The following is a 19365-nucleotide window of genomic DNA, read 5'->3' as shown; positions in this document are numbered from 1 at the left end:
CTGGCTCACTAGAAAAGTCATCCATAATCTCCTACTGGAGAAGCAGGCTGCGGTATTTGCATGTGCTGTGCATGAAAAGTGCAACCACAACTTTTTGACCTTGCATGTGGTTGCAGGCCATGTGTTGGTACCTGGCTTAGTTGTCTGGGTTTCAATTCTCCTTCTGTGTTGACACATTGCATTTGTTTGTCTGCAGCCAGTGATACTTTAGTAGCAGCAATCCTCATTCCCATGCTTCACAGCTTGAAATTCCATGTCTATGTTAGTTAAGTCATTAGTTATACATTTCTTGATGTCTTCTTTAATGGTTGAATCCTAGTAAATGGGGGACGTTATCTCCACTTTTGTAATAAATGCAGAAGAGAAATGGGAAATTTGGCAACCGTGGGAATGGAATGTTACCTTAGCAATCAGAAAATGGAAGCAATGCCATATGGAGCCATGTCCAATGTCAAAACAGCATTCAGCAGCAGTGGATTTTTCTGACTGCCCCAGTCTGGCGTGACATCTATGGTCGTCGCACCTGTCTTTAGCCATGTAGCATGTCTGACCAATGTAAGAGTTCACACACCGGCAGGGGATTTGATATTTTCCTGTTCTCCATAAACATAGGTCACCTTTAATGGAATGCAGTGTCATCTGCACCCATATCAGAGGGCAGAGCACACACTTTATTCAGTGGTTCTTGATGAGCCTGTTAATCTTACAGGACATGCCACCAACATAAAGTAGAAAAACCATCCTCATAGAGTTCTTCATTTCTTCTTGCTACTATTTAGATTTAGCACATGGTAGTTGAAATGCATTGTGAATCTCAGTTGACAACCTTTATGATCTGTGAGAGCCTTAACAGCTGTGCATCACTATCACTGACAAGCAGCTGTCTCATGCAGTTTACACAACACCATCCAGTACAATTCCCATGAACCATTCAAACAGTTATGCTGTGACATCTGGTACCTTGATTATCAGGACCAGCAAATTATACTGATGTTCATAAAATTTTCCCATTATACAGACTTTGCAACCACTAAGATAATTAAACAATGAGCCAGCAGGTCAATAATGAGAGAAAGATTCTATTATACAAGGTGAGAATTAGACAGAGTCTCCAAAAGCTTACTTTCACTCCTCCTGAATACCTCAATGTGTCTATAAACAGATTTCTGGGAGCCAATAGACAGCGGCACATGGTCACTTATGGACTGGGTGTGGCACCAGGTCATGGCATGTCAAACTTCCAAGTTTTATTGCCATATATGCTGATCGCTGCAAAAAGAAAAACAGTGGAGAGGCCCTGTGCGTAATTTTCTGCAATATCAGTGTTGGAAAAAGGACTAAATTTTGTGGCCACTTCAAACACTTTGCCCATTAAAGATTTTTGCCACTGAGCAAGGTGTCTTCAAACTAGCCAGTAAGACCATTGAAGAAATAAGGCGAGTGACTTGTGGGGACATGACTAGGATACCCGCAGCCAAGCAGAATGTCACCACTGAGGAATGAAAAGGGCTCTAGTCTTTAAGAAAAGATCCAGAAATAGTAATTTTACCTGCTGACAAGGGAAACACTACTGTTCTTATGCGCGCAACATCTAATTTTGGCAACATGATGTATTTACTACCAGACTTAACATATTGTTGCCTCCAGGAGGATGCAGTTGTTGGAGTGCAATGAAAGACATCTGCTCTCCTCACATCCAGCCAGTTCCCTGCCCACTTGAAAAATAGCTTAATAACAGGAGAGTCCATTCTACCATGACTTTATGGCCTGCCAATGATAAATAAAGGAGTAGTTCCACTTTGCCCCGTAGGAGCCTGAACATACTACCTAAAAAAAAATCTGGCTTCTCTATTGAGCCCTTTGGAGGGGAAATGTGAACACCACATTCAGAGTTCAAATATTTTAAGTGGCAACTTAAAAAACTGCACCTCAAACCATCTGACATATTAATGAGTGCCTCTGGTGGATTCACAACAACTCATAGGAGCTAAGTGGGAAGAGGAAATCTTACATCTTTTCAAACATGTGCTTACTGGAGACTTACTTTTTAGTTAATGACCAATATTTTGAGCAAACTAAAATGTTGCTATGAGTAACCCTCTGTCTCCCATTGTAGCAAACCATTTTATGGAAGATTTGTGAACAAAGCACTCCAGTCAGTGGCTTTGAAATGGAAATGGTTTTGGAGGTATGTAAACAATATCTTTGTGGTTTGGAGCTATGGAAGCAATATCTTTGTGGTTTAACTTCATGGGACAGCATTGCTTCCTTAATTTTTGGAATATCTTAATTCTTTCCATCCGAGCATCAACTTCATGAAGGAAGTGAAGAAAAATGGAGAGCTCTTGTTTCTGAATGTCATGGTTCATGGAAAAGAAGACTGCTCCTTGGGTCACTGTGTGCTCCACAAACCTGCTATACGTAGGTTTGAAGTTATAGTGGCAACACTGCTGTGGAGATACTATGCAATGGAATCTACTATTGTCACTGATAGCACACGTTGTTGACATACCTACCTCCAAGCAAATGGACTTGTCTGTCCCACATCACCGGCATGTGCACAATCGAAGGAAATACAGTCACTTGTCAGTGAGCGGTCTAACGTAATGGTGTCACTATGTTTTCAAAACAGGAACAAAGGAGCTGGATCAAGATTGAACATGCCAGAGGTCGTAAAACATGGCAGTGTCATCAAGATCTTCAAAAGGCATGCGAGGAATTGGCATTGCCGTACAGAACAGTGGCACATTGGGTAAAAGCCTTCAACAAAGGTCAGCAAACTGTGGCAGACATGCATCAGGCAGGTCATCCTAGTGTCTCTGAAGAAGAAGTGCACATTGTTGCCATGTTAGTGCACAGTGATCAGCGCCATACAATTCATGAGCTCGCCCACAAAACCGGATTAGCACATACGACTGCACATCCTGAAGGAATGCCTGGGCATGCAAAAAATTGCATCACGACGGGTTCTGCATGGCTTGATGGAAATGCAGAAATGGATGTGTTACAATGCTGGTCAGACACATTTAGAGTGCTATGAGCATGAAGGAGAGGCTTTCTTACACTGTATCATAACACTGGATGAGACATGGGCCACATCATGTGAGCCAAAACTGAAATGCCAATCCAATGAATGGCATCATTATGGGCCGCCGTGAAGGTCGAAAGTACATCAGAGCCCCAGTATGGTGAAAGTTATGGTGATTCTCATGTATGACTGTGATGGTGTTATCCCAACGCATTATGTTCCTCCATGGTATACCGTCAATGCACAGCATTACTGTTTGTTTTTGGAGCATCACCTGTGACCATCTTTGCGAAAGAAGTGGCGACACTTTCTGTGCAACCCACTCATCATTTTGCACGACAATGCACAGGCGCATACAGTGCAAGCTGTGGCTGCTCTGTTCGGTCGATGGGACTGGGAAGTATTGTACCATCCACCATACTCCCCAGACTTAAGTCCTTGTGACTTTGATTTGATTCTGAAGATGAAGGAACCACTTCATGGCATTCGTTTCAGAACTGTTCAAGTGATTCAACAGGCAGTTGACCGCTCCATTAACACTGTCAACAGAACATGCTCTGGTAATGGTATACTATGCCTTCCACATAATTAGCAACAGGTTATACACAACAATGGTGACTACTTTGAAGGACAATAACAAGTGGAAACATGTAACTCTTTTGTATCGGTTGTGAATAAATAGTTGACACTATTTAAGTTCCAACCCGCATGTATACCTATGTAACTATGAGCTACTAACTTGTATCATCCGTCCAAATGCAACAGAGTATTGTGGATTCTTCTCCATAGTGCTAGGCATATTTCGGATCCAGAGAGCTCCGGCATCAGAGCTTCCTCTCTGTGTTTGTCCAGTACTTTGATAAGTAGATTTGCAGTACATTTTGAACAGCATGCAATAAACCTCAAGAGTGGCCAGAAGAAACAGAAATCACCACAAGGACGAATTTTCTGTCTAGTGTTGGTGGCATGTTCTTGAATATCAACAGGTTATTCAAGAAACATAAATGAAGTGTGTCTTCGGCCCTTGATATGAGTGTAAACAATCTTGGGTTCTGTTAAAGACATCCTAGGTCAAAGAAGATCAGGAATATATAAAATACCATGCCAGTGTGGGCAATCTTGCATTTGTTAGACATGTGACACAGATGCCATGAATGTACAAGTCACACCAAATTAGTTCAGCCACAGAAATCTACTGTTGATAAACAGTGTCTTAAGTTTTAACATGGGGCACAGCATGAATTATAGTGTGTCCAACATCCTCTTATGCACATGTACTGAGACACCATCATTAAAGAAGCAGTTGAAATACATATAAATGATACTTAACTGACAGAGCCATGGAATTTTGACTCAGCAAACCATGGAAACAGCATATGCAGCACTAAGGCATCATTGGCTGCAGACAAATGTATGCTACAAAAAGACTCAAATGGAGAATCAAAGTTAGGACAATTAGGCTAGGCACCAACATCTGGCCTGCATGTGAATGCTGTATCTCCAGCATGCAGTTATGCTTTTCCTGTACTGTGCATGTGAAGACCATGGTCTGTTTCTCTGGCAGATAGCTTTGGATGTAAACATCCTATACAATATGTCTATGATGGTGTTATAGCCTTGTCCATTTGCACCTGCACTTATCTAGTGAACTAGTTCATAAATCAGTGAGCCACAACAGCACTGTGTCAGAAGGTGATGAGCAGCTGGCTCATGGAAATATTGTACAGTTTACACAACACCATCCAAAACAACACCCAGTATCCGCTTCAGAGACCTGGGAATTCTTATACTTACATGCCAGTACAAATTTACTTTACATAACCAGCAATCAGGGACCTTGCAGATCAAGCACTTTACAAGTATTTAGGCTTATTCTTGTGTTTGATCTTCTGTCCATTCATAGAAAGCTATAATTCTTTATGTCCTTCTCTATTGTTAAGGTGAATTATTGTGCTGGTTGTTTCATTGGGGTTTGGGTGTAGCTGCCACTTGGAGCAAATATGTGTTCAGGACTTCCAGGTCTGCATTCATTCTTTAGTCAAGATCGTTGAAATTTTTACTTTGATATGCAAAGGCCAGGTCACCAGTGTATGCAAATTTACATGATTTGATTTCTGGCATGTCAGATACATACAGTTTGAAGAGAACAGGTGCTAGTGCCGAGCCCTGTGGTACACCATTATTCAGAACCAAACTCTTGCTGTTCATGCCATGAAGTGAGAATTTGATTTTCCTGCCTGTTAACACGTTCTTGAGTAGTGTGTAGGTCTGTTTGCATTTTGTGATTCTAGTTAGCTTGAACAATATCCCTTCGATCCACACTGTATCGTAAGCTGATGTAAGATGTATGAGAACCAGTGCAGTTTTCATCTTGTTTTGGAAGCCTTTCTCTATGTAGGTTGTAAGGAACAGTACTTGATCGCAACAATTTCTGCTTGCTCAAAAACTGGGTTGGTATGTTGGAAGGTTGGTGTCAATGTATGGAGTTAATCTAGTCAGTAATATTCTCTCGAATAATTTATAGAAGGTAAGTAGCAGGGATATTGGTCTGTAGTTCTTTGGGTTATCTCCAGTCTTTCTGGTTTCAGCACAGTGATGACTTTTGCTTCTTTACAGATCTTGGGGAGAGCACCCATACAGATACATTCCGTGCAGCGTTTGCATGGAACATTAAAAAATACCTTATAAAATATTCCTTAATAGGCTATTTGCATCTCAGATTGCTTGTGCTAATGTATGATCACAGACAAATGTTTTAACTCTGCCTTGAATTGGCCTCATTCAATAATCTCATGTTCATAATATACACAAGGCAGTCACAGTTGGGCGTTAGCACCCATATATGACAGTGGCCATGTGTGCGTAAATTACACGTGTCAATATTTGTGTGATTTGTGTATACCTGACAAAGGCCTTATTCTGATAGTTGCTAATATTTAGCAACCTATCTTCAATGTGCCACTCAGTCCATCCTTTATGTGGTGAGTAGCTATGGATCCTAATCCATATTGTTAATCCATTCAGGATTTTTCATTATTCTTTTGTCCGCCCCTGGTAGCTGAGTGGTCAGTGCAATGGAATGTCGTGCCTAACAGCCCAGGTTCGATTCCCAGCTGGGTTGGAGATTTTCTCCACTCAGGGACTGGGTGTTGTGTTGTCCTTATCATCATCATTTTATCCTTATCGACACGCAAGTCACCAAATTGGCGTCAACTCGAAAGACTTGCACCAGGCGAATGGTCTACCCAACAGGAGGCCCTAGCCACTCATGATTTCCATTTCCATTATTCTTTTATACACATAGCAAACCCAGCAATGCTTCACAATTGCTAAATGTGTATGGGAATCGGATATACATCCTAATCTGGCGTATCCCTGGAAATTGTGTCAGGATGCAGATTTGGACTGCTATAGCAACCTCATTCATGATGAAGGTATGGAACCCAAAATCATAATAAATAATGTAGAATATGAATGAAAAAGACTCCTTTATAATTTTGATTTTTATTGTTTTTGAGGATTTTTCAAAAAAATTGTACCAATAAAATTTAGAAAACTTAAGAATATACATTTTTCATTTTTTGGATACTATGTGGTGAGAGTATGAACTAGTGTTCTGACTACCAGTTTGTGTAAAGGCAACATACAGCTGACCATGCGAAAAATACTCTGACTGCTTGAGTGTGTGGGACTCATACCAAACAGAACTAGTAGGGGATATTGTACATATACAGAAAAGGGCAGTACAAATGGTCACATGTTTGTTTGACCCATGGGAGAGTATTAAAGTGCTTCTGAAGAAAGTAAAGTGTCAAACTCTTGAAGTTAGAAGTGAACTATCCCGATAAAGTCTAGTAACAAAGTTTCAAGAAATTGCTTTAAATTATGTCTCCAGGAACATACTACAACACCCTACATATCACTCACATAGAGATCATGAGAACAAAGTTAGAATAATTACAGCACACTCAGAGGCATTCAAACAATCATTCTTCCCACAGTCTATATATGAATGAAATGGGAAGCACCCATGATGATTGGTACAATGGGACATATGCTCTGCCATGCACTTCATGGTAGTTTGCAGAGTATGGATGTAGATGTGGTTTGTAAATCAGTTCTAATGTTTTTGGGTATCTGACCTTGAGCCTTGTTTACTGTTATTGCAAATGAAACCTTGATTGGAAATTGAGCTCACTTAAAATAAATGGGTAAATTGGTTGGGATTATTGGTATATGAGGTATGAGAGTGACACCTCCAACATCTCAATCTGCGACAATGAATCAGGTTGTGTAGTGGTATCATAATCATAACAAACCAGAAATGCAACTTTCTTAATATATAGATTTTTTGTTAAAATCAACTTCGAGAAAGAAAACAAAACAGCATTACATTGCATGTACAATTTTTGTTTAGATTTATACATGTGGAGAAATGATTACATTCGACTGAATCAAAATAAAGGTATCAGATTCTGGAAAGACATTTTTTCTTATATGGTTCAGTTAAAACATATGTAATATCTCATACCTCAATACCACATGTAAATTAGTGTACTTACATTTGAATTACTGGTTAATTAATGATTTAATGCAGGACATTATTATTATTATTTTTTTTTTACAGTGAAGGAATGTTATTTGATCATTTATTTCAAAATGTATTTTAAAGTATCTCAGTAATTTTTACAATGAATATCATAGCTTCTTTATGCAGTAATTGCAAACAATGGTAAAACTCATCACACAGTAAAAACGTTAGTTGTAGATACATACTTCATCAAGAAATGTAGCATTATAATTCAGCTTCTGAACTTTTCCCACACACAGTGACAGTCGCACACACACATCTGCACCTCTCCACTCCTGATTGCAGTCTGATGAAATCCTCATTCTAATTTTTTCTCAGTATTCTTCCTCTACCTTAAGATTCACCTCCCCTGTCTCTTCCCCCAAACTTCATTTACATCCACACTGCACATTTGATTGTGCTGTTTCTATCAATGTATCTTAATCACCTTCCCCTGCTGTCACTCCCTCTCCCCAGCTATTGCTTCCCTTATAATCCTTGTCTCTTCCACATTATCTTTCTCTGTTCAATCTAATGATAAAGACACACTCACTACTCAAATTTTCCCCCAACGAAACATCTGTATATTGCAGTTGTGGCATAGCATACATGCATACCCTGAAGACTGACAGCTTATCTATAGAATTAAACTTCTTTGTAAGCCTATGTACTGCTCAATGCTTTCTCTATTCAATAAGCAGTTATCTTTACCTGAAACACTGGTTGTACTCTGCCCAGGATTTTCTATTATTGTATTAATGTAAGAATTTTAACTGTATATACAGGGTGTTTCAAAAATGACCGGTATATTTGAAACGGCAATAAAAACTAAACGAGCAGCGATAGAAATACACCGTTTGTTGCAATATGCTTGGGACAACAGTACATTTTCAGGCGGACAAACTTTCGAAATTACAGTAGTTACGATTTTCAACAACAGATGGCGCTGCGGTCTGGGAAACTCTATACGACGATATTTTCCACATATCCACCATGCGTAGCAATAATATGGCATAGTCTCTGAATGAAATTACCCGAAACCTTTGACAACGTGTCTGGCGGAATGGCTTCACATGCAGATGAGATGTACTGCTTCAGCTGTTCAACTGTTTCTGGATTCTGGCGGTACACCTGGTCTTTCAAGTGTCCCCACAGAAAGAAGTCACAGGGGTTCATGTCTGGCGAATAGGGAGGCCAATCCACGCCGCCTCCTGTATGTGTCGGATAGCCCAAAGCAATCACACGATCATCGAAATATTCATTCAGGAAATTAAAGACGTCGGCCATGCGATGTGGCCGGGCACCATCGTGCATAAACCACGAGGTGTTCGCAGTGTCGTCTAAGGCAGTTTGTACCGCCACAAATTCACGAAGAATGTCCAGATAGCATGATGCAGTAATCGTTTCGGATCTGAAAAATGGGCCAATGATTCCTTTGGAAGAAATGGCGGCCCAGACCAGTACTTTTTGAGGATGCAGGGACGATGGGACTGCAACATGGGGCTTTTCGGTTCCCCATATGCGCCAGTTCTGTTTATTGACGAAGCCGTCCAGGTAAAAATAAGCTTCGTCAGTAAACCAAATGCTGCCCACATGCATATCGCCGTCATCAATCCTGTGCACTATATCGTTAGCGAATGTCTCTCGTGCAGCAATGGTTGCGGCGCTGAGGGGTTGCCGCGTTTGAATTTTGTATGGATAGAGGTGTAAACTCTGGCGCATGAGACGATACGTGGACGTTGGCGTCATTTGGACCGCAGCTGCAACACGGCGAACGGAAACCCGAGGCCGCTGTTGGATCACCTGCTGCACTAGCTGCGCGTTGCCCTCTGTGGTTGCCATACGCGGTTGCCCTACCTTTCCAGCACGTTCATCCGTCACGTTCCCAGTCCGTTGAAATTTTTCAAACAGATCCTTTATTGTATCGCTTTTCGGTCCTTTGGTTACATTAAACCTCCGTTGAAAACTTCGTCTTGTGGCAACAACACTGTGTTCTAGGCGGTGGAATTCCAACTCCAGAAAAATCCTCTGTTCTAAGGAATAAACCATGTTGTCTACAGCACACTTGCACGTTGTGAATAGCACACGCTTACAGCAGAAAGATGACGTACAGAATGGTGCACCCACAGACTGCGTTGTCTTCTATATCTTTCACATCACTTGCAGCGCCATCTGTTGTTGAAAATTGTAACTACTGTAATTTCGAAAGTTTGTCCGCCTGAAAATGTACTGTTGTCCCAAGCATATTGCAACAAACGGTGTATTTCTATCGCTGCTCGTTTAGTTTTTATTGCCGTTTCAAATATACCTGTCATTTTTGAAACACCCTGTATGTGCAGGTAATGATGTTATGTCTTTATATAAAACAAAAGAAACATGGTCATGATAGTGTATGTTTGGGTGTCTGTGTGGTTCCTTTTCTTTTATCTTATGTACTGTTTCATCCAGGAATTTTCATTATTATTATACAATGTTTTGTCTTTCTTGTTTCAGCTGATAGCAGATAATCTACTGATAGTTGACGCACCTCGTTTTAGCCACAGAGGTCTGCTTCTCGACACAGCCCGACATTTCATTCCAATGAGCTACATAAAGAAGACTTTGGATGCAATGGCCTATAATAAGATGAATGTCTTTCATTGGCATATTGTTGATGATTCAAGTTTTCCATACCAGAGTGCTGCTTTTCCCCTTCTAAGGTTAGTTGGCTGCCTTCCTTTTTTTCTGTTTAACATTAGTCAGACATATATCTAGTCAGACATATATCACATATAACTGCAAAGTGTAGTGCACAGTGCTATCAACTCAAAGCTGAGGAAGAGTTTTATGCCTTTCTTTATTTGTCAGCTACATGGAAAACACAAACACCAGTGTGTGTGCAGAACCCCACCCAAACACACACACACACACACACACACACACACACACACACACACACATTCATTGCAAATTGCAGATAGTAGTGGCAATGGTACTGATGTATCATAGAACAAATAACTTCACATGACTCAGCAAGATTGACACATTGTCCACTAAGAAAGCCTGCATGACCTAACACTAGATGTACTGCTGGTATCTGTGGTGAACTGGGTGCAACTTCTGCTCTCTTCCAGTGACAGAGATTCCTATATTCTTCCAACAAGCTGTCCAAACTTTCTTTTTCTGGATGACATACACAATAATTCCAAAATAGACTGAATAATAATATTGTTAGCAGTTTAAGGTTTGTAAATAATACAAAGAGCTACAAAATCCTCTAGGTTGCTGAAGCTACAAGTAACTGTCTGTTATATGAGACATTTAACTGCTATTAGTGATGCAAATCACTTGGTTACTTTGCTGTGTGTGGATGCAACTGACAAACATCTCATCACATTTGTGGCAAAATTTCTGCAAATCATGAGTGTTCTTGTAGCAATGTCAGTAACTGTAGTTTTTGAGTAAAAAATCATTGTTAGTGACAAGACAATCTATCTGACTGAAGCCTCAAACAAAACTTTGAAGGATCTTACATCCTTAGTACAAAGAAAAGCAAAATACTAATCCTCTGAACATCGACAACATGAATTGGGATAGATTGCTACTCACCACACAGAGGAGGTGATGAGTGGCAGACAGGCACTTTTAACATACATTTAAAAGGAGACCAAGCTATTGGACAAAGTATTTCCTCAGATAGACAAAAACACACATTCATACATCCACAACTCTCATACACATTGTCACTGTCATCTCTGGGCACTAAAGCCCAAATATGGTGTGCACCATTCTCAGTTGGAGTGGGTACTGGGGATGCAGAAAGAACGTGGGATGGGAAGGGGAAGGAATAGCAGAATAGGGGTGGTGAAGATGCTGCAGTGCAGGAGTGTGCAGGAATACTATACAGGATGATCAGCTGCTAGGTACAGCATCGGGTCACTGTGCTGAGGAAAAGGGGAGGAGGGGCAAGGCAAATGGGAGGGGAGAGAAGTAGTGAAGGGGAAAGAACTATATGCTGGTATGATGGAAGGGCAAAAAAGTGTGTGTGATGCTGGAACAAAGGATATGTCACAGGGTGAGTTCACACCTGCGCAAAAAAAAGGCTGGTGTCCTTGGAAAGAATCCAGATGGCACAGGCTATGAAACAATTGGTGAAGTCAAGCACATAGTGTTGGGCAGCACACTTGACAACTGGATGGTCCAATTGTCTCTTGATCAGTCAGGTGGTGGCCATTCGTGGAGATAGAGAGCTTGTTTGTGGTTGTGCACACATGTGAGGCATGTTCAGAAAGTAAGTGTACTAGATTTTTATATCTTTTTAGAAAAAGTGTATTTGAAAGAAATTACAGGATATTGTTAGCACACTTTTTGATTGTTTTTTTTTTCATATAATCACCATTCCATTCAGTGTGTGTGGTGAGCCATGGCACAAGCTTCTTTGTGCCCTCAAGGAACTCTCCTGCCAGCTCCTACCCCAACTTCAGAACCTCTGTCTGCAACTGTTTATCAGAAAAAAATTTAATACCACTCACATATGACTTCAGGGAAGTGAGAAGATGATAATTTGAAGATGACAAGTCAGGGGATTCTGGGAATTGGCTCAGAACATCCCAACCAGACAAGTCCAGGAGCACCTTGGTGGGTAAGGTTGTGTGAGGATGGGTGTTCCAATGAAAAAAGCATGCTCTTCTCATCTGCTTTCCCCTCGTTTTGTTTTGAATGCTTCTTTTGAGTTTTTTTGGGATTTCACAATATCATTGTGCATTAGTGATCTCCTCTGAGGTAGAAACTTGACCAAAATGATGCCTTTTTGGCCCCAAAACATGAAGGCCATGATTTTTCACCTGAAATTGTGGTTTTAAATTTTGTGGATATGGGGAATTTGTGTGACACCACAGTGACAACTGTCTTTTTGTCTCAGGCATGTAATGAACCACCCATGTTTCACCTCCAGTCACAACAGTGTACAGAAAATCTTCATCTTCCAGTTCAAGTCACTCAAGAAACTCACATGTGCTACTGATATGATTTTTCTTGTGCTGCTCTGTCACCTGTTTTGGGACCCATGTTGTGCACAGTTTCTGATCTTTCAACATTTCTGTGTCTCATATAAGAAATCTTTTGAGAGTTGTGGAAACATCACAGAAATTTCATCCACTGTCAATTGGCAGTCTTCATAGGCAGTTTCTTCAGTTTTTTACACCAACTCATCAATCAAAGTGGTAGGTCTTCCACAACTCTGTTCATCATAAATGTTTGTACTACTTCCACAAAAATCCCTACACCACTTAAACATATGTGTTCTGTTTAAAACAACTTCACTGTAAACCATTTTGATTTGCACAAAAAAAAAATTATTGGGAGTTATTCCTTCTGTGAGTAGAAAGCGGCTCACATGATGTGGCTCATACTTGGTGTGACTTTTTACAGACATCTTTCATGCAAGAGGATACTGCAACAAGAGTTTACATGGTATCATGTTCCTGTGATGCTTGTTCTAGTCGGGGAACCCCTCTACTACTCAGTGTTGCCAACCCTCAAAAACAAAACAAAAAAACACAGCCTGTTACAGTCACATTACACTTACTTTCTGAATATGTCTCATAGAATGCTACAAAGTCCTTGCAGCCAAGTTGGCAAACTACAAGATTGCTTTCACATGTGGCTCTGTTTTCAATAAGTAGGAGCTGCCTGTGACAGGACTGCAGTCTATGGCAATGGAAGAATGTATAGGGCATGTCTTGCATCTAGATCTATTACAGGCAAATGAGCCATAAGGTGAGGAGTTGAGAGGAGGGTTGGGATGTGGACAAACAAGGGCACTGTGTACATTGGATGTGTGGCACAATATCACTGAAGGATTTTTTTTTTTTGGGGGGGGGGGGGATGGAGGATAGTGGAGAGATTGTTTCTAGTTTCAGGGCATGGTCAAAGGAGTTCAAACCGTTGTGGAAATGTGATTCAGTTTCTCCAGTTCTGAGTGGGTACTGAGTCATGAAGGGATGCTTCTTTGTGACTAGTCAGTGGGTATATGGGGATGGTAGGTGACTGGGAGACAATATGTTTCTGGACAGGATGGGGAGGGCAGTTTTGGTCAGTGAATGCCTTGGTGAGACTTTTGGCATATTTGGAGATGGACTGATTGTTATTACAGATATGACAACCATGGGTGGCTGGGCTGTTTGGTAGAGACTTCTTGGTGTGGAATGGGTGACTGTTGCTGAAAAGAGATATTGATTGGTAGGTTTCATGTGAAAAGAGGTACTCATGTAAGAATCCTTGAGATGGAGGTCAGTGTTGGGGAAGGTGGACTTTTGGTTTGGGCATGAACAGGTGAAGTGAATGGGGAAGAAGTTGTTGGACTTATGGAGGAATGTGGATACGATATCCTCACTTTGGTCCATATGATGAAGATGTCGTCAATGAATATGAATCAGGTGAGGAGGTTTGTGATTTTGAGTGGCCACAAAGAGTCCTCTAGATGGCCCATGAGTAGGTTGGCATAGATTGGTGCCACGCAGGAGCATGTGGCTGTACTAAGGATTTGTTTGTAGGTGATATCTCGAGAGAACATGTAATTGTGGGGGAGTATTTACTTGATAATGGTGATCAGGAAGGCAGTTATGGGTTTGAAGGCAGTCAGGTGTCAGGAAAGGTAGGGATCAGTGGCAGCAAGACCATGGGCACTGGAGATGCTAGTGTAGAGGAAGGTGACGCCGAGAGTGGTGAGCAGGAATTGTGGAGAGTTAGTAGAAGAAATGGTCAGTGTATTTATGTAGGAGGGTAGATTACTATGAATATGTTGTTTAAAATCACCATTTGAAGGTTTATTATTTATATTTATATACTTTTTGTTTCTTAAAATGCTGCTGAAGAAGCGCAATAAAAATCATGTATCCATTCAAAATGCATATGGAGTACTGAAAGCACTGCACTGTCCAAGTGGATTTGTGGCAGATTAGTTCAAACCCAATTTCTTTTGCAATAAATCCAAATTTGGTGGTGTCTCATAGGTACTGTAGCTAAAATTAATGAGTCAGGTATATTTACCCTTACACATTTGCAATGAGTATTATATGGTGTCAGAATGAGAACCTACTGTAAAACAAGTAAAGAATTAGTGACAGTTGAAGTACCTGGCAGAACTCCACTCACACATCAAAGAAAAATGATTTTTAAGCTATCAGAACCTGGGCTCCTCTGTCTGAAGATGGAAGGACAAAAGGAAGCTAAAAGGGCAGCTCGTTGGTATGAGGTAAAGTTTTTAAACAAGGAAGCTACAGTGGGACAGCACAAAATCAAATTTAACTGTAAGTGCACAAGTTGAAATGTGCATACTACTGAAGCTGGATGAGAACTGAAGCAAAAAAACGTCAGTGAATGATAGAAAGGAAATAACATTCAGACGAGCATAAGATGTGATAGAATGGCAGAAGTAAACTGGGAGGGGAAGAGAGAAAAAGACAGACAGGTCTAGAATTTAGACAAGATTTGTGTTGTAGGTACTGCAATACGTGAGACACCTATTACAAAATACTGTGTAACACTAATACACCGTGCAATCAAAAAGTCAGTATCAATTTGAAAACTTAATAAACCATGGAATGATGTAGATAGAGAGATAAAAAATGACACACATGCTTGGAATGACATGAGGTTTTATTAGAACAAAAATAAATAAATAAAAAAAACACCCCATATTGCTAGACGCGTGAGAGATCTCTTGCACACTTTGTTTGGTGATGATCGTGTGCTCAGCCACCACTTTCGTCATGCTTGGCCTCCCAGGTCCCCAGACCTTAGTCCGTGTGATTATTGGCTTTGGAGTTACCTGAAGTCACAAGTGTATCATGATTGACCAACATCTCTAGGGATGCGGAAAGACAACATTCGACGCCAATGCCTCACCATAACTCCAGACATGCTTTACAGTGCTGTTCACAACATTATTCCTCAGCTACAGCTATTGTTGAGACAGATAATATTGAGCATTTCCTGTAAAGAACATCATCTTTGCTTTGTCTTACTTTGTTATGCTAATTATTGCTATTCTGGTCAGATGAAGCGCTGTCTGTCGGACATTTCTAGACCTTTTTTTTTTTTTTTTTTTTTTTTTTTTTTTTTTTTTTTTTTTTTTTTTTTTTTTTTTTTTTTTTAATAATAAAACCCCATGTCATTCCAAGCATGTGTGTCAATTTGTACCTCTCTATCTGCATTATTCTGTGATGTATTCAGTTTTCACATGTATACTGACTTTTTGATCACCAAGTATGTCACCTGTCTTTGTTTGCAAGAATGAATGGACATGGTCATAGTTTTCATGCTAAAGAAAAAGCTGAATATTGTCCATGTTTCGTTATTTTTTAATGCACTGAACACTTAAAGACAAAGGATCTTGGATATAACCCTAATTCAGTTTGTAAAAGATGGAAGGGGGGATTGGCCATTGATTTAACTGTCAAGCAGGCACACCTATGTATAAACTGCAACAACCACAAATAAAATTGTTTTGCAGTGTTCCATTCTTGTTTCACTGTTGCAAGCCCATACCTATTGCTTCATTTTTGCTTCAGCTAATACATTTATATATTGTGTTGTCATATGTTCAAATGACCAGCAGCAAAATAAAATAAACAGGAAGCTAGGTGAGAAAAAAATTACAATCCATGCAAGAAAATGACTCAAATTATGAGCTAGTTGCACAATCCCACAATGAGACCAGTGTCTACAGGATAATTAGTAATTTAATAAGCAATTGGTTGGGATCTGATGCAACTGTGCTGTGATGTTTAGTGCTTCAAATGGGTCATTACTGTGGGAACGATTGTCCATGGCAACTGAGTGATATAATGACTTTATTTTATTATTGTGTAATTAGACAGTGGTTTAAGTCATGTTATGTAAGTTCATTTTATCCCTCTTTTTTTTAAATTAGACTGAGATTAAACTGTGATTTTGCCCATACATATTTATCTTGGTAACATAAAAACAACCATCCTTCACACTTCTATGAAGTGTGCCATGCGTCCGCTTATGTTAGGAAATCGTTACACCTACTTGAGAGTTGATTAATGAAAAACAGTAATTTGTCTAATGTGATTAAAGAAAATTTTGGAAAACACTGACTAGGATGGCAAGAATGTCATACATTTTATTATGGTGGGATAGTGTTGAGAAAAGGAAACTTCCAAGATGTGCATAGAAATAGGCTTACTTCTACCACATTATCAGTGAGCACTCAGTAATGTCAGCTTTGAGATGATCATAATTACACTGATATGTGGCTCTGTGGCTGAGTGTTAGATATCTACACACCTACCTCTGTATTTCATAAGCTGTCATATGGTGTGTGGCAGAGCGTACACAGTGCACCATTGTCCTTTTCCTGTGCTATTCTTCACAGAGATAGTGCCGGTAACCTTCAGTATGAGGAATAAATTTTTAGATTTTAGTATTGTGGTCATAGTGCGAGGTGTATGTTTGAGGAAATAGTTGTTTCTTGAGTACCTTTTAATAGTCAGCTTTTAAAAATTTTTTGAGTAAAGCTCCCCTCGATGCAAATAATCTTTTTTGTAACATCTCTGATTGTATAAAGTTACCGACCTGTTTTAGATGGCTCTAGAGTCTCACAGATGTTCGTATGTACCAATATTTTTTAAGTGTTTATTGGCGTACCTTAAATGGTTAATAGTGGTTCATCACAACACTGTAGGGTTAATATTTTAGTTCATTTAAATTTATTGCTTTAAAAATGTGATGTCAGCTTTTCAGTAGTAATCTTAACAACTAATACTGCACAGGTTAGCAACTCACATAGTCTACAAATGTTCTTACAAAATTTTACAAGTGGCAGCACAAACAACTAACATCTCAACCTGATGACTAGCTGAATGAATTGGCTGGCATTGTGACATGGATAATCATCCTGCTGGATGATGTCTTCACCATAAGGAAAGTCATTAAGCATGGAGGGATGCAGGCAGTCACAACAGTGTTGACATAGTCAATAGCTGGCATGGTACCTTTGATTACTACTATAGGTCCCATGGAAATCACAGTGAATTTCACCACTAGCTAGGCATTCCATATATCTGGGATTAGCCCAGACAGTCCCAGTTTTTTAGTGCTGTCAGGACTTGCAAAAATGTCTGGGGTTGGAGAATTTTATGACTGGAGATCTGACAGGCAGGACTCTCTCAGCTAATCTTGGAGCAAGCACCAATGTTGATGGGTAGGTGTGGCTATGAGTTCCATCACAACTTCTCACTTACTCATTTGGCAACACAGCAGGGGCTATTTGTTTATGTTGTATATGTGTTTGTGAAGTAACTCATCCACATGTTTTTGATCATTTTATCTCTATTCATTTTTTTGTCTCATCATTTATCAGTGGACAGAACAAAGTGTGTGTTTAACGTTAACCTGCAACAGGAATACAATTTTTGAAACTACATAATGACATTAACAATGAATGTGTTTATTGCACAGAATTTTCTGTTGCACATAAAGGAAAGGGTGGTACTTGTTTGTTACCTGCAATAGAAAGTATTGTTTCTATTTTTGATGGCCTAAAATCGTACTTCTTTGTTTGTGACAAATATCTAAAATTATTATTTGAGGTTTTTTATTAAAAGAAAAAAGACTGGAATATGAACTGTTTACAAAATTGCTATATGTTACTCTACAGTTATTTAATAATACAGATCTGAAACTGGAAGCTTATTCTATCACAGCAAGAGAAGTATATAAGACATATTTGATGCTCTACAGATATTTAATAATGTAATTTGGAAAGTTATTGTAGGTTGAGGCAGGGATAATTTTGGGAGCAGAGAGTCTGTTGTTTGGATAACTTCCATATGTGCAGTTCAGCTGGTGGTGAAGGGGTGGGATCCAGAGGATCCAGGTTGTGAAGCAGCTATTGAAATCAACTATGTTATGTTCAGCTGCATGTTGTGCCACAGAATGGTCCATTTTGCTCTTTGTCACAGATTGATGGTGGCCCTTCATCCTGGATTACAGCTGATTGGTAGTCATACCACTAAAAAGACATGCGTTGATTGCAGCAGAGCTGGTCTGCTTCCACAGGTGGCCTGGCCTCTGATAGTGTAGGATAAGCCTGTGACAGGCCTGGAATAGGAAGTACTGGGTAGGTAGACTGGACAGGTCTTGCACCTGGGTCTCCCACAGGGATATGATACATGTGGCAAGGGGTTGGGATTGGGAGTGGCATAAGGATGGACTAGGATGCTGTGAAGGTTGGGTGGGCAATGACACACCGTCTTAGGAAGCGTGGGAAGAATCTTAGGTAGAATGCCCCTCATTTCAGGACATGAAACTAGATAATCAAAGTCCTGACAAAGGATGTGATTCTTGTGGCAAAGAATTGGAATTGGGAGTGGCATGGGGATGGACTAGGATGATGTGGAGATTGGGTGGGCAATGGAGCACCACTGTAGGAGGACTGGGAAGGATCTTGGGTAGGATGTCTCATATTTCAGGGCATGATAAGAGATAATTAAAGCCCTAATGAAGGATGTGGTTTAGTTGTTCCAGTCCAGCATTGTTTTGGTTGACGAAGGAGAAACTCCCTTGCAGCTGTCTTTCCCAGTTCATACAACCCCACCCCACCTAATTACCCCCCTTTCACCTTTTTGCAATTCCTTACCTCAAAATGGTCTCACCATCCTTCCCCACGTCCATTCCTAAGAACACCAGATTTTCAGAAAAATAAAAAACAGCCCCACACAGCCTCAAAAGAAAATCTGACTTGATGATCCTATCTGCA

General features: G+C 40.1%; 1 protein-coding gene across 1 annotated transcript in view; it reads left to right on the top strand.

The window, feature by feature from the left end:
* Positions 1-19365, top strand: part of LOC126263182 (beta-hexosaminidase subunit beta-like) — a 156359-nt gene that overhangs the window by 82078 nt on the left and 54916 nt on the right. Inside the window, exon 4 of the mRNA XM_049960234.1 lies at positions 10092-10297. Within this exon, the coding sequence (XP_049816191.1) occupies positions 10092-10297 (206 nt within the window). The remainder of the gene's footprint in view (positions 1-10091; positions 10298-19365) is intronic.

Source organism: Schistocerca nitens, chromosome 6 (genome assembly GCF_023898315.1).
Source record: "Schistocerca nitens isolate TAMUIC-IGC-003100 chromosome 6, iqSchNite1.1, whole genome shotgun sequence".
Lineage (NCBI taxonomy): Eukaryota > Metazoa > Arthropoda > Insecta > Orthoptera > Acrididae > Schistocerca > Schistocerca nitens.
Note: the sequence above shows the minus strand (reverse complement) of the source record. Positions and strands in the feature narration are given on the sequence as shown.